The 13,854-nt window shown below is 44.7% G+C and overlaps 1 protein-coding gene across 3 annotated transcripts in view; it reads right to left on the bottom strand.

Annotated features, from left to right (window-relative positions):
• Window positions 1-13,854, bottom strand: part of FOXN3 (forkhead box N3) — a 244,073-nt gene that overhangs the window by 17,307 nt on the left and 212,912 nt on the right. For all 3 annotated transcript variants that reach the window (XM_060095736.1, XM_060095737.1, XM_060095738.1), the window contains one exon: window positions 7,511-7,616. In XM_060095736.1, coding sequence (XP_059951719.1) covers window positions 7,511-7,616 — 106 coding nt within the window. The remainder of the gene's footprint in view (window positions 1-7,510; window positions 7,617-13,854) is intronic.

The raw sequence follows: 13,854 nt of genomic DNA, 5'->3' as shown, positions 1-13,854 counted from the left end.
GAGCAGGCAATCCATCAAAGAGCACATTCAAGCAGCCAATTAAATATATGAAGAACTGTGCAATATCTTTAGTAAGAAGGGAAATGAAAATTAAAATGCAATGAGATACTGTCACATATTCACTAGATGGGTTGAGATTGCAAAGTATGACAATTCCAAATGACTGTGAAGATGAAGAGGAAAGGGAAGTATCATACTCTGCTGGTAGGAGTGTAAATGGATACAAGCACTTTAGAAAACAATTTGTCATCACCTGGTAAAGTTGAGCATGTTCATACCTTACAAACCAACAATTCCCACACCTGGACATGCATCTTAAATGAAACTGGAGACATGTATAGGAATTTCCATAGCAGCTTTGCTTGTAACAGCAAAGAACTCTAAACAATTCAAATGTGTTAAAAAAAATTGTGGTATAGCCACATAGTGGAATATTATACAGCCATGAAAATCATCATCAGTTACAACTATATATGCAGCAAACCAAATAAACTTAATAATGAATAAAAAGAGCAAGTTGGAAAGAAGATATATAATATCATTCTAGTTATATAAAACTCAAAACCAAGCAAAACTAAATATAGTATTTACAGATATCAAAAATACTTTTAGAAACCTAGGAATAGTAAATACAAAATTTGGGATTATGGTTATCTTTCAGATAGCAGGTGCAGGGGCCTCTGATGCTTGCTCCAGCTGGGTAGCCCTTGCCAGGAAGCATATGGGTTCAACAACTCCAGGACTTCTGTCTCAGTGATCACCTCCAGGGTGGGGGCAGGAAGGAGCACAATTTTCTCCCATGAGCTGCAAATTGTCCCCTTAAAAGACTGAGGTAAATGTGACTCCCTCTCTGTACTAGATCGCAGAACACAACAGGAATGATCCTAAAACTCTCTATGAACCGTTTTGCATTTGGCACAGTTCTGCATACCAGGAGAGCAGGGGATTTTTAGATACAATGGGAAAAGCCACCTGGATTTTCAAACAAATGCCATTGATTTGAAACACGAGGAGCAGCTCCAGAACGCTGATCAAATTTTACACAGGGAACTTGCTGGTCATTGTTTAGATTTCTGGACCAGAAGAGACAGAAGTCAAGACAAAAAGCCGAGCCGGCAGCCGAGTAGGAACTCTTGTGCATCCTTTGTTCTCCTGGTATTGTTTTTTCCTTTTCCCTTTAACCGCTCCCTTTAGTAATATTTCCTCCTCTCCTTCCCACCAAGCATAACCTAATACTGAGTTTTAGAATTGCCTTCAAAGACCATGGTTTCAGAAGATAAAATCTGACAGGTACTTGGTTTTTTAAAAACAAAACAAAATACAATACAAAAGAAAAAGATCAGTGGCAAACTTTCCCTCCACTTGTATAACTGGTCCCCACCCTATCTTAAAACTGAAGGTTGCAGGCTTCCTAAACTCCTGTGATGAACATCTTCTCCAAGGGAAAGACAAAGAGAATGACAAGGAGTAGATCTAAAGCTGATACATAGGTTTTCCTGGTGACTCTATATTGACAGGACCTTACGTATTAATCTTTTGTATGTACAGAACCATTAATTTCTGACTTGCTTCCTGTTCCACGGGAAGTACAGTTTTCACCTGAGGTTCTTAGAGATCCATATAAAATTAAGCAGTCTTAGGTGGGTGATCAAATGGAACTTCCTTATAATTTTACAACATGCTATGGTTTAGACCACTGTCATGACTCCTCAAAACCATGGCTTTGCCACAAATGTGCACTGTCCTCAAGGTGGCACAGAAGCCCAATCTAAAGCCTTTCCTGGGGGTTGGGACTGAGCTTCAGGTACCCAGAAAGGGGACTTGGGAAGGTCTGTGGAGGGCAGGTTGGATGAATCCATAAGGCTCTCTCCATTACTCATTTCATTTTTTTTCCTCTTTAAAAGTTTGTGATAAAATACACAAACAAAAAACCTTACCATCTTAACCTTTATGAAGCATACAGTTCAGTGGCATTAAATACATTCATAACATTGTGCAGGCAACCCCACCATCCATCTCCAGAACGCTTCATCTTGTAAAACTGTAACTCTGTCCCCATTAAACAATTTACCGCCCCCCATTCCCTCTCTCCATAGTTACTGGCAACTACCATTCTACATTCTCTATGAATCAGACTACCCTAGGTACCTCATATAAGTGGAATCATACAGTATTTGTCTTTGTGAGTGTCTTATTTCACTTAAAATAAATGTCCTCAAGGTTCATCCATATTGTAGCATGTATCAGAACTTCCTTCCATGTTAAGGCTGAATATTCTATTGTGTGTATATATACCACCTTTTGATTGTTTGTTCATCTGCTGATGGACTCTTGAGTTGCTTACACGTTTTAGCTACTGTGTGAATAATGCTGCTACAAACATGGATGTACAAATATCTCTTTAAGAACCGGCTTTCAATTCTTTTGGGTATATACCCAGCAGTGGAATTGATGGATCATATGTTAGTTACTATTTTTAATTTTTGGAGGACTGCCATCCTGTTTTCCACAGTGGCTGCACCATTTTACAACCCTACCAACAGTGCTCAAGGGTTCCAATTTTTCCACACCCTTGGCAACACTTATTATTTTCTGTTTTCTTGGTAGTGCCATCCTAATGGGTGTTAAGTGGTATCTCACTGTAGTTTTGATTTGCATTTCCCTAATGATTAGTGATGTTGAGCATTTTTCTATGTGCTTATTGATTACTTGTGTATCTTCTTTGGACATAAGTCTGTTCAAGTCATTTCCCATTTATGAATAGGGTTGTTTGTTTTTCTAATTATTTATTTATTGAACACCTGTATAATGTTTACTGTGCGCCAGGCATGTAACTGTGTGTTAATCCTAATAACTCATGAGGCAGGTGCTGGTTTTCTCGTGAGAAGCCCAGGTACACCTGGCCCAAGGTCACACAGCTGCAGGCTATGGACCCAGGAAACTTGGTTCCCAAGTTCATGCATGCAATTTCTGGGCTCTTTTGACATACAAAGGATGGCCCTCCCACCAGTTCTCTCTCAATCCTCTGGCAAGCCCTGGACATTTAATTTTTCTCTGCCACCTGAGAGGTCACTTGGGGTCAAAAAGTCTTAAGAGTTGAAAACAAGGTGGCTCAGACCCAGGAGATTGCTATGGCCTGTACCTGGGAAGCAGCCCATAATTCTATGAAATAAGAAGTCTTATGCTCCCATTTCCCAAGAGTTCCAGAAACAGTTCTTCTTGGACTAGAATTGTTTGGCCTATTCAGTGTATTCTCTGCAAGAAATTTCACTGGAGATGCAGCAGAAAACACGGGCATAAAACTATGAGACGTGGGAGCAGTTACTTTGAGGAAAATGTGTCTTGAGGACTCTCTGCCCAAAAGCAAATTTAAAAATAAGCAGGTTTCCGATGTCTAAGGATGGGCCGATCCCTGAGGTTACTGAGTAAAAAGTCAACACTGTAAAGTCAATTATACTATTGACAGATACTCTTACAAGGAGATTACACATCATAATTATATGCAAAGGAACCCAGCAAATACAAGCTGTGTAATGATCAGCTAATAAAAGTAACACTTCATCTATGTCAATAACAGTTTCAGAGTTAAGACAAACAAACATGGCCTTTGCCACTCAGGGGAGGAAAAAAAAAATCCCTGAAAGACAAATATTTTCACTTAAGGAGAAGTTGCTTAGACTCACACAGAAAACCTGTCACACAAAGCAGAGTAGGAGACAGGTCTTCAGGGGGTGCTAATGACTATCTGGCCCTCCTGCCAGCCCTAGCTGAACTGATGGGGGCAGCAACCCCTGTAAACATGTGAACACCCCCAGGGACCCTTGGTCACTGCCACGTGGTCTGGTGGATGACGTTTGCTGTTGTTCTATTCTCTGCTGGACTGTTCCCCCCCCCCCCTTTTTTTTCGGGTACACGGGCCTCTCACTGTTGTGGCCTCTCCCGTTGCGGAGCACAGGCTCCGGACGCGCAGGCTCAGCGGCCGTGGCTCACGGGCCCAGCCGCTCCGCGGCATGTGGGATCTTCCTGGACCGGGGCACGAACCCGTGTCCCCTGCATCGGCAGGCGGACTCTCAACCACTGCGCCACCAGGGAAGCCCTGTTTTCCCTTTAACCTTAGTTGAATTTAGGTTCAACTGACACATGGCCAAATTAAAAAAAAAATGCAATTGTAATGAATGTGAAAAAGCAAAATAAGATCCCCCTCCCCTCCAAACACTTCTTAATGGGTTTTACACAGTCTCCCGTAAATACCCACCTAGCTATGTTTATGTTCATTTTTCCTGAAAGTGTCACATCGCCTCCTATTTGGGCCATAAAGAGGGCAAAGGTATTATAAGCAAGGGTCCCTGATCTTCCAGAGCCTGTGACATTCCTCTCACTAATGTCTCTTAAACAGAGGTGGAAAGTGCAGAATTGGTATTTGGATAATGGACTGCTAATGCACAATGGTTTTCTTTATCTCTATTTATGCAAATGGGAACTTGTCTAGTTTCTGCACACTGCGGTTGTACATTTCACTGAAATGATTCTGCTTAAACCTCCTGTGATGTTGAGGAAGGTCACTCTTCGACTATGAGCGCTTTTGTAGGGGGACAGACGTTATGAAGCTATTGTCACTCAGCCCCAACCCCAGCCTACTGTAGTGTTTCGTAAGCTGGGGCAGGCTGGGCTGGGCAAGCCACCTGTCTGCAGCACTCCTGGCTCTGCCTTCGAGAGACTGGGAAGGGGGTGGAGGAAGAGGGGACACGCTCCTTCCTGTGTGCTTCCTGTTCCTGCATCACCCCAGCAATGCCTCTTCCCCTCTGCAGCGCCAGTTCAGTCCTATAGTAGCTGCTGAATCCAGTTCGTGATTCTTCCAATACTGGAGACCCAACTTCTTCACGTTCTCTGAGAGGTACGTGCCCTAGCAGGAGCTTTCTCCTTAGGGATACCTCTGGTCCTTCCACGGGTCCCTCTTCTGAGCTCAGAGATTCCAGCCCAGCTCAGTGGTACCTCCTAAGAGGTCTGGATCCCAGCCCCAGCCCCTCCTCTGAGGTCTGAGGTCCAGCTTTGAGAGGCAGTCATTCCAACCTCACCTGAGGGGATGTGGCTGCTTCCTACAACTGTTTCCTCCGTGATACCCTGAGTTCTCTGTTACCCTTCCAGTTGCCTGGTTAATAACTTTCTACCTGGTTAACGGTTCTTTATTTTGAAGTCTCTCTATTCGAGTACCTAGTGTGGCTTCTGTCTCCCAACTGGATCCGACTGATGGATAGGTCTAGCCCTGAACCTGCTTGTGGTCTTTTACCGTGGAAGGAGCCTAGGTGAGGCACTGGCTGGACTGGATGAGGAGCAACTCTTTTACCAGAAACAAGACATCATTGTTTTGCTGTAGTGTTATGCTATCTTCTAACCAGAACATAAGCAGTTAAAAAAATTGTATTTTACATAATGCTTCTAGAGGCTAATCAGTAAATTTTTGCAATAATATATGCCATGAAGGTAATAATTAAAATTAGGAATTAAAATTAGGAGCAGCTCCTGCTGAAGGCCAGCCCGGTCTCAGGCCTCCCTTCGCTCTGCCTGGCTCTTCCCTTCTCTGATGGAATGGCTGGAGCCACGTGGAGAGCTTCGTTTGCTTTCAAAGGCACTGAAAAGATGCTGAAGACGACAAACTGAAAGTCTGTACCTAGCATCTGCTCAGGAAAGTAGATTGTTACTCCCCATAAGAACAGTCTACGGTCTCAAAGTCTTCTCAACCAAAAAGGTAAACTAGGAGGTTAGGCAGAAACAATTTTAAGAAAGAATGGAAAACAGAATGTCTCTCTCATAATGTGAGGCCAAGGCATGGATATTTTGGCTTCATGGAAGAGGCTTACCATTTATGAATTCAATTACCGATCTCAGGATATCTAAGAAAAATATGGGAGAAGTACAAGAAAAAGAACCTTCCCATACACTTTTGGAAAGTATCACCATGTCTGGTTAAGAGAAATGATAGGTGGTTTTTATCATTCTGTGACTATTCTAATTCCTACCAACTTTCCTCCTTAGCAGGTTCCAAATGCCAGTGCCTGCCCTGAAGATTAAGGACTTCCATCCTAGCAAAAGTAGTTGGTTTGCTGGGAGGATTCAAAGACACAAGTGAGTGGAGAATCTCCACATGGTTGATTCACATCAGGGAGCTCGACGCTACATGTCCCTCAGGGCCCAGTTAACAGACTTCCTGGGATGGTTTCCTTTGGGACATGAAACACTATGAAAGCAAAATCGCCATTAGGGGTGAACTGGATCCAAAAGTGCAGGAAAGAAGCTAGAAGGTGATGCTGTGAAGGGATGCAGCTCAGCATGGCAGGCCTTTTCTAAACAAGTAGCTGTGCAACGTGCAATGAGACATCAGCCAAGTGAGTGAGACCCAGCCCCTGTCCTCAGCAAGCAAACCACAGAGGACAGAGGGACACACAAACACAGGGTCACTCATCAAAGGGTCACAACCAAAGCACGGGCTTATGGGTTCCAAGAAAAGAGAAATTAATCTGATGTTGGCTCAGAGGCCTGTGCAGAAAAGCTCTGTGAAGGAGTCATGTTTGTGATGGGCCATGAAGGATATGCTGCCTTGTATATGGGGTCTGAGGGAAACCGACAGAGAGGAAACTGTATGAATAAGATGGGCAAACACTGGATGTATGTGGAGAACAAATTTGGCTCAAGGAGATGGGAGGACCAGGGGGACATCAGGGTGATGTGGTGGGAGCCAAGGAGGATGCTTCTGCAGACAGCTGGAGAGGCACATTTTAGGAAATCAGTCTGGCGATGGTTGATGGGTGGGCGAGGGCGGGCAGAGAAGCAGCAAGGAATAGGAGGAAGGCATTCAAACTGGTGCGTGTGAGGCTTCCAAACTAGCGACAGACCCTACTCTGGGGCTGGCAGAGGAGGTGAGAAGGATGGAGGAAAGAAGTTTCCCAAGGAAGAGTTCATGTGGTTTGGCAACTGACTGGGTTCTCAGAAGCAGGGGACTGATGCCACCTGGTATTTATACATCACTTACCAAAGCACTTTTCACACATGATTTTTTGCATGGGAGTTCCACTGCAACCCTTCCCAGGACTAGAGGATTTCATGGATGAGGGAACTGAGGCCCAGAGAGGTCAGACATCCACCCAAAGTCAAAGGACTGGTAAGAGACAGGGCTAAGTCTAGAGGTCGACCAGCTAGCCTAGAATCTAATGACTAACTTGCCCACCATTGCCTTCTGTTCACCTGACCCCACCTTTTTAGAATAAAGCAACTTAGTTTCATCTGTCTTCATTTAATCTGCAAAGAGACCAGGATAATGTGATGGCCCAAGAAGGAGAAGTTGGCACCTGGACTGGGGTCCCTGGGAGCTCCTTGAACTTTTTCAAACACCCAAACTGTTTCTGTCTTTACTACTTAGAGGCTGGTCTTCTCCATCCCCTCGAGTAGCCCCGTGGGACACACAGTGTCCTTCCCACTCCGCAGGTGGGCTCTGCCCAGCCAGCTTCTCCCTTACCTCACGGCTGCTGTCATTCCAATGGGAGAGATTGGCAGCGGCCGGACTCCGGGAAACAGGCCTCGGCTCAGAACCCGCGTTCCGTTTTGTATCACTCCTGGAGGAACTGCAAGGGCAAAAAGGGAAAAGACACCAACACGTGAATCCAACTGTGAAGCTTTCTGTTCTGAGTCAGAAATTTTGGATACACCAGAGACAGAGAGAGAGAGAGAGAAGGGAGAAAGAGACAGTCATAGGTACACAGAGCAAGCAGAGACAGAGAAACACACACACACACACACACACACGGAGATAGATACAGAAAAAAATACCATGAGAGCGAGACAGAAAGAGAGAAAGATACCACACCTCAAGAAAGAGATCTAGTCAGCCAAATCAGACCAATAGCTTATGATTGATGCCTTGGTGGGGGAAAAAAAAAAGATGAGTTTTAAAAAGTGGGCTTCAAATATTATTTTCTTGCACTTATTAAATATAATCTTTTATCTCTAGTCTAAAGAGATCTTAAGAACCTGACACCATCTGACAGCAGACGACCAAACAAAAGCATTTCCTCATGCTTCGCTGTTCATGGTCAGAACTGGGAACATCTTTCTAAGCGTCCTTAATCCAACGAGGGAAAAAGAACCAAAAGCAGAGCAGAGCTGATTTTACAAACTCAGCACCTCAGCGCTCACAGCATCATCTCGTCATCTCATAATCCTCACAACCATCTCGGCTGGCAGTGAAGGGTCATCAATGGCGTGGATCTGGCTTCTGCCTCAGAGTCACACAGCCCACTCTGGAGGGCCTGCCTTCCTCCTTGCCAGAAGCTTCCTCTAAGCAAATCTCCTGAGAGCTCTCTTATCATCCCATGGCCTCCTCAACACACTCATCCCTGGATTAATCCTAAACCAACCTTTCACGCCAGTGACCATCAGATACTGCCCATGCTGCATATAAACTCACGGTGGCCTTACATGCATCTGAGGATTTACAGAAGAAGGGAACCGTAGGAAATCCCTGATATTCGATCTTTTTTGACCTCCCAAACAGCAGTTTCTTCTGGTTCAAGCTAATATGCTTACTGCACCATCGACACTCCTCCGTGTGTGTGTATGGGGCCAGGCATGCATCCTGTGTGAGCACACTGACACAGGGCTTGTACACCTGGGTTTTAATCTTAGTTCTTCTGGTAGGACTCCATGCAAGCTCACGGAATCTCTGTGTCCCTCTTTGAATGGTGTTCTCTAAGACTCCTTCCGCTGCCAGCATCCTAAAGAGTCCCCAGAGCTCTGGCTGTGTTCATGTAGCCCCTGGCACAGTCTCATCCCGGGGCAAGGTGGACAAATTGTGCTTTCTCAGGCAAACACCTTACCAAAAAGACTCTAGAAAATCGTACCTTCAAAAATAAAAACCACTCTGGATATTAAGTTTTTAAAGCTGATATTATTTGTGTAGAATAACTACTTTCCCCAAAATACACAGCATATACTTTTTACTCCTATCCTTTTCAGGTCTCTAAGAGCACATTTACTTAAATATTCTGAACCTTTAGTCAGGTCTTTCACGTAGGATGAATGTCCACTCTGGAATATGGGATTAAGTTACAGACCGATTCCTTGGGCATTCTGTAGCTCCTACTAATATGTTTTTTGCCATTTCTCATCCAGGTTTGTGTAAGGCCCTAGTTACTGGGTTTTATAAAAGGTGGGATGGGAGACAAAATTGAAACCAGTGCCTGAAGTCAGTACTACTAGTGCAGTCGGGGCTCCAGAATCCCCTGTCTCTTCCCATATTTAATTATGAAGGTAGGTTGAACTAGATCAGGAATTCCTACCCATCCCATACTATCAGCCTGATTTCAGATATTATTAGATCATCTGAGGCAGGGGACTCACCAGGTATTTTAAAAGCATGAAACCTGTTATGATGTGATATTGCAGCTAATTATCATAGTTTGCCCAGTTGATGAGTTTTCTAGAACTCTCGAAGAGTGTCTAGAATTTATATTTACCTGAATTATTCCTATAAAGCTACAAGACAGTGTGGTATTGGTGTAAGTGCAGAAATATAGATCAATGGAACAAAATAGAGTCCAGAAATAGACTCGTGTGTGTGGTCAACTGATTTTTTGACAAAAAAATATGCAGACAACACAATGGGGGAAAAGAGAGAACAATCAGAGATCCATTTAGAAAAAAATGAACTGCGGTCCTAAACTCATACCATTAGGAAAATTAATTAGAAATGGATCATAGACCTAAACGTAAGCACTAAAACTACGCAACTTCTAGAAGAAAATACCAATAGTTTCTGTGGACAGACATATGAAAAAACCAGTAGAACTATGCAGTTTGTAGACAGATGCTTCAGGTTGCTTGAAAAGAGAGGTGTTTTTGGTTTGTCTCTCTGTTTTGGGGATCGTGGGAAAGGGTTTTTCAATTATTTTGCTGTAGGGTACTCTCCTCAAAATGGTCAGATGACCACAGGTTCAGTTTAATTCTGATAATACTATTTAATACACCAGTCACTAGGGGTCTCATCTAGAACAGCAAGCAAATCTCATAGAATGGTATCCCCCCAAAAAACTTAAATATTTAAAATTTATACCATGGTTATAATTCTCACCAGTAAAAATTATTACAGTCCCATATACAGATTGTTATCAATTAATGGATTAAATTACCAACTACCTGCCTGTGTATGAGAAGAAGGGGACACAGGGTCCCCACAGTTAAGTGGGACAGATAGAGAACTGAAGAGGCAATGAAAATATACTATGGCGAGTGCTAAGGCAGGGGGCCTATAGGCATGAAAGATGGAGACACCTAACCCCAAAAAAAGCTATCTGGGAAGCCTTCCTGTAGGAAGTTCCATCGAAGTTGGGATTCAAAGGCACAAACCAGGCCTAGAAGTGATAAAAATCACAATGTGCACACGAACTATAAAGTAATTTTGATAAAGCACATAATCCTAGCAGGAATGAGATGCCTTTGGACTTCATCCCATGGATACTGGGAAAACCATTTAAGGGTTCTGAGCAAGGAAGTGGTCTGCAGCATAGTGGCTGAGAACCAGACTCTGGTGTTTCCCATCTATGTCCTTTACTGCCTGTGTCCCCTGACAAGCTACTTAAGTAAGAAAGAGACAAATGGTATTTATCACACAGAGTATTTAGAGATTTAACTGAATTAATAAAGGCATTGGTATTTTGAAAATACACGTTAGTCATCAATCCCATCATCATCATCATCATCAACATGCTCAACATTCCCAGAGCAATCCTGGGGTGGCCTGTGCTGTCTCCAGTCCAGGTAAGATGAAAGCCCCTAAGAATAGGTAAAGACAAAACCAGACCGTATTGGAAGACCTTGACCATCTTTCTGGTCACAGACTTAGCCGGAAGAGCAACCACCGCTCTCACGGCACTTCCGTTCTCCTAGAACAAATCATGTCAGAGTCACCATTTTGGCCAAAACACCGGAACCACCTAAAATCCTGGGACAAAGACTAGGGAGCCCTGGAAAGTGAAGAGGGCGGGTGAGAGTCATGGAGCACACATTCCCCTGGCCTCTGGTACGGCCATGGAATCAGCTGCCAGTCAAAGGAGAAATGCAGCCCCACTTTTTCCTTTGCCCAGAGTCCTCTGCCCAAGTGCCTAGAACCTCTAAGCACCAGGGGCGCACCTGGCATGAAAGGAAACAGAGAAAGGAAGCCAGCCCTCACTGAGCACCTACTGGAGACTGGGTTCTTTTGACTCTCTTGTCTCATTTAAGCTTCAGGGAAGAAGCCTCCTGCATGGTTACAAGTCATGGGGCCACATGGCCTCCATTCAAAATCTTGCCCCACCACTAGCTCTGTGACTTTGGGCAAGTGCCTTACCCTTTCTGTGCCTCAGTTTCCTCACCTGTAAAGTAGGCATAAACATACCTCAGAGGATCATTTTGAAGATTAAACAAGATAAAGTACACAAATTGCTAGCTCAGTGGCTGGCCCATTATATAAGCTCATCATCACCGTCATCACCATGTTCATCCTTCCACCATCCCATCTCACCGCAATGGCATCTTCTTACTAATTATCTCTGAGGCATAGGACCTAACGGGGTCAGGACATGGGGAAATTCTTTCAGCCTATTATGCTTTTTGTAGCTCTCCCTAACTCTGCACTCATCCCTGAAAACATCTTCCTGGTTAATGAACTGTATTCACTTCAAAGAGAATCTCACGGACGGAGCTATGCCCCAGCATTAAAAGGTTTTCCCTGAGCTATTCTCTGAACCTCGCAAGACTTCTGGTGTGCAGACTAGGCTCGTCTTCTGAATCCTGTAGCTCGTTCTCAAATGAGCTGCCACTGAACGCTGCCTCAGCCAAACCCGGCATTTCTCAGTCCTCAGCACTGGCAGTGCGCCTCACGTGCGGCGGGCGGGTGTGCCCCTCTCTGCTCACAGGCTGCCAGGAGCCCGGCTGTGACACTTAACTGTCCTCCCATCTTCTCTCCTTTCTGTCTCCATCCCCAAGTGGTAAGAATGTGGCTTCTGAAAGATGAATCACAGCCAGTCTAAAATGTCTGAGAAAGGTATTCTGAGGTCCCTATTGCGTGGTTTTTTTAACCCGAGTCCACCACTCCTCAGTCCTTCTCCTATCAGCATGTCGACTTCCTTTCATTTCCCTTGCACTTCCCTCAACGTATTTCAAAGCACGTAAACCCCAGTGCACCCCACCCAATGTGCTGAAATTATACCTGGGCTCCAGCTAGAGAAGAGATGTCATAAGAAACTGGACATTCAAAATCAACCTTAAACTCAGATTTGTGGCTCTCACTAAATCAACTATACTCCAACAAAAATTAAAAAAAAAAAAAGCACAGGCCTCCAGCATCATCCCTTTCTGTTAGATCAGTTAAATACTTGGCTCTTCACAGGGAACTCTGCCCAATACTCTGTAATCACCTAAATGGGAAAAGAATTAGAAAAAGAACAGACACATGTATATGTATAACTGAACCACTTTGCTGTGCACCTGAAACTAGCACAACATTGTTAATCAACTATACTCCAATATAAAATAAAATTTTTTTAAATGGCTTTTATAGGTGAGAAGACATACATCTGAGACTCTCAAATCCTGGGATGAGGTGCTAAGGACATCAGCACCAGGGCTCCCAGCTGATCGACCACTTTATCTTAAGTTATACAATGACCCTAAACTTTCTTACTTTTAACGAGCAAGAAAGCAACACACACACAGACACACACACACTCCAATCAAGCAGCACCGCTCACTGTGATCTAAATGTGATCGTCTCCAGAACCTAAAAAAAAAAAGTTCAAGGCACAAGAGAAACCTTCCTGCAGCTCCGCCCCCCCTCAGCTCCGCCCCATCCTGGCTTCCCCAGCTTCCCTCCTGATGCTCAGTTTCCTTGATTTTCACAGCTTGTGAAAGTAACCCCTGTGCTCCTGCTGCTGCCTTTGGAGACAAGCCCTGGCTAAGCTACCAGAGGCCATAAGCTGAGCAGCAGGTGATTCCGATAAGCCTTCCCTTTCCTAAAATTGGCCTTTCCACCTGCTTCCTTGGAAAGATGCTGGGGAGGGGGCTGAGAGAGGGGAGCCTGCTTCCTGGTTGCCCTGCTTCGCCGGTGGCTGGTGCATCCATACACAGCCTCGTTCTGGGGAGGGGGATGCAGAACTCCGCCTCCCGCCTCCGTCCCATTTTGTTGTTTTGTTTATTACCTAGAGTTCCTCTCTGGAACATTCCAACCAGGGATCGTGCAAGCCTTTGAAGATGCGTAATGGTGATCTGACTTCTCCTGACTTAATAACAATTCTTCCACTGGGGTTAAAGATGACTCACAGGGCTTGTCGAAGGGGAACTGCAAAGCAGGTATTTAAGTAGACTCTAGAGGCTGGAATTAGTCTACACAGCCACTTTTTACTGGGGGGCGGGTAGGTGGATGGACTTGACTAGAAGCATCATCCAAAGTTCAAGAGATAAGGAGGAAGCAGTGTCCTGCTTGGATTTTTCTGGAAGTCGTGTTTTCCAGAGCACCTGAGACACGATGGCACACCTTGTAGAATGTTCCCCATACTGCAATCTGGGAAAGTCTGAGAAAGGTAACATTACCGCTGGTGCTACCAGAGGAGACAAAGTGCTGTGGCCTGAGGTTTTGAGTAGACGTGCACTGCTCCCACACCCAAAGAGAAGCATCAGAGTGCAGGGAGGGGCTGAGGGGACCCACAGGGAGTCCAGCTCAAGCAACACACAGTGCAGTGAGCACCCCTGGGGCAGGATCGGGTCCCCCCAAGATAAGCGTCTTGGCTGACTGGGGTTCTTGTCAACTTCTGGAGAAGTTTCCTTTGTATG

The sequence above is a fragment of the Mesoplodon densirostris genome, chromosome 4 (genome assembly GCF_025265405.1).
Source record: "Mesoplodon densirostris isolate mMesDen1 chromosome 4, mMesDen1 primary haplotype, whole genome shotgun sequence".
Taxonomy (NCBI): domain Eukaryota; kingdom Metazoa; phylum Chordata; class Mammalia; order Artiodactyla; family Ziphiidae; genus Mesoplodon; species Mesoplodon densirostris.
This window is presented reverse-complemented; position numbering and strand designations above follow the sequence as displayed.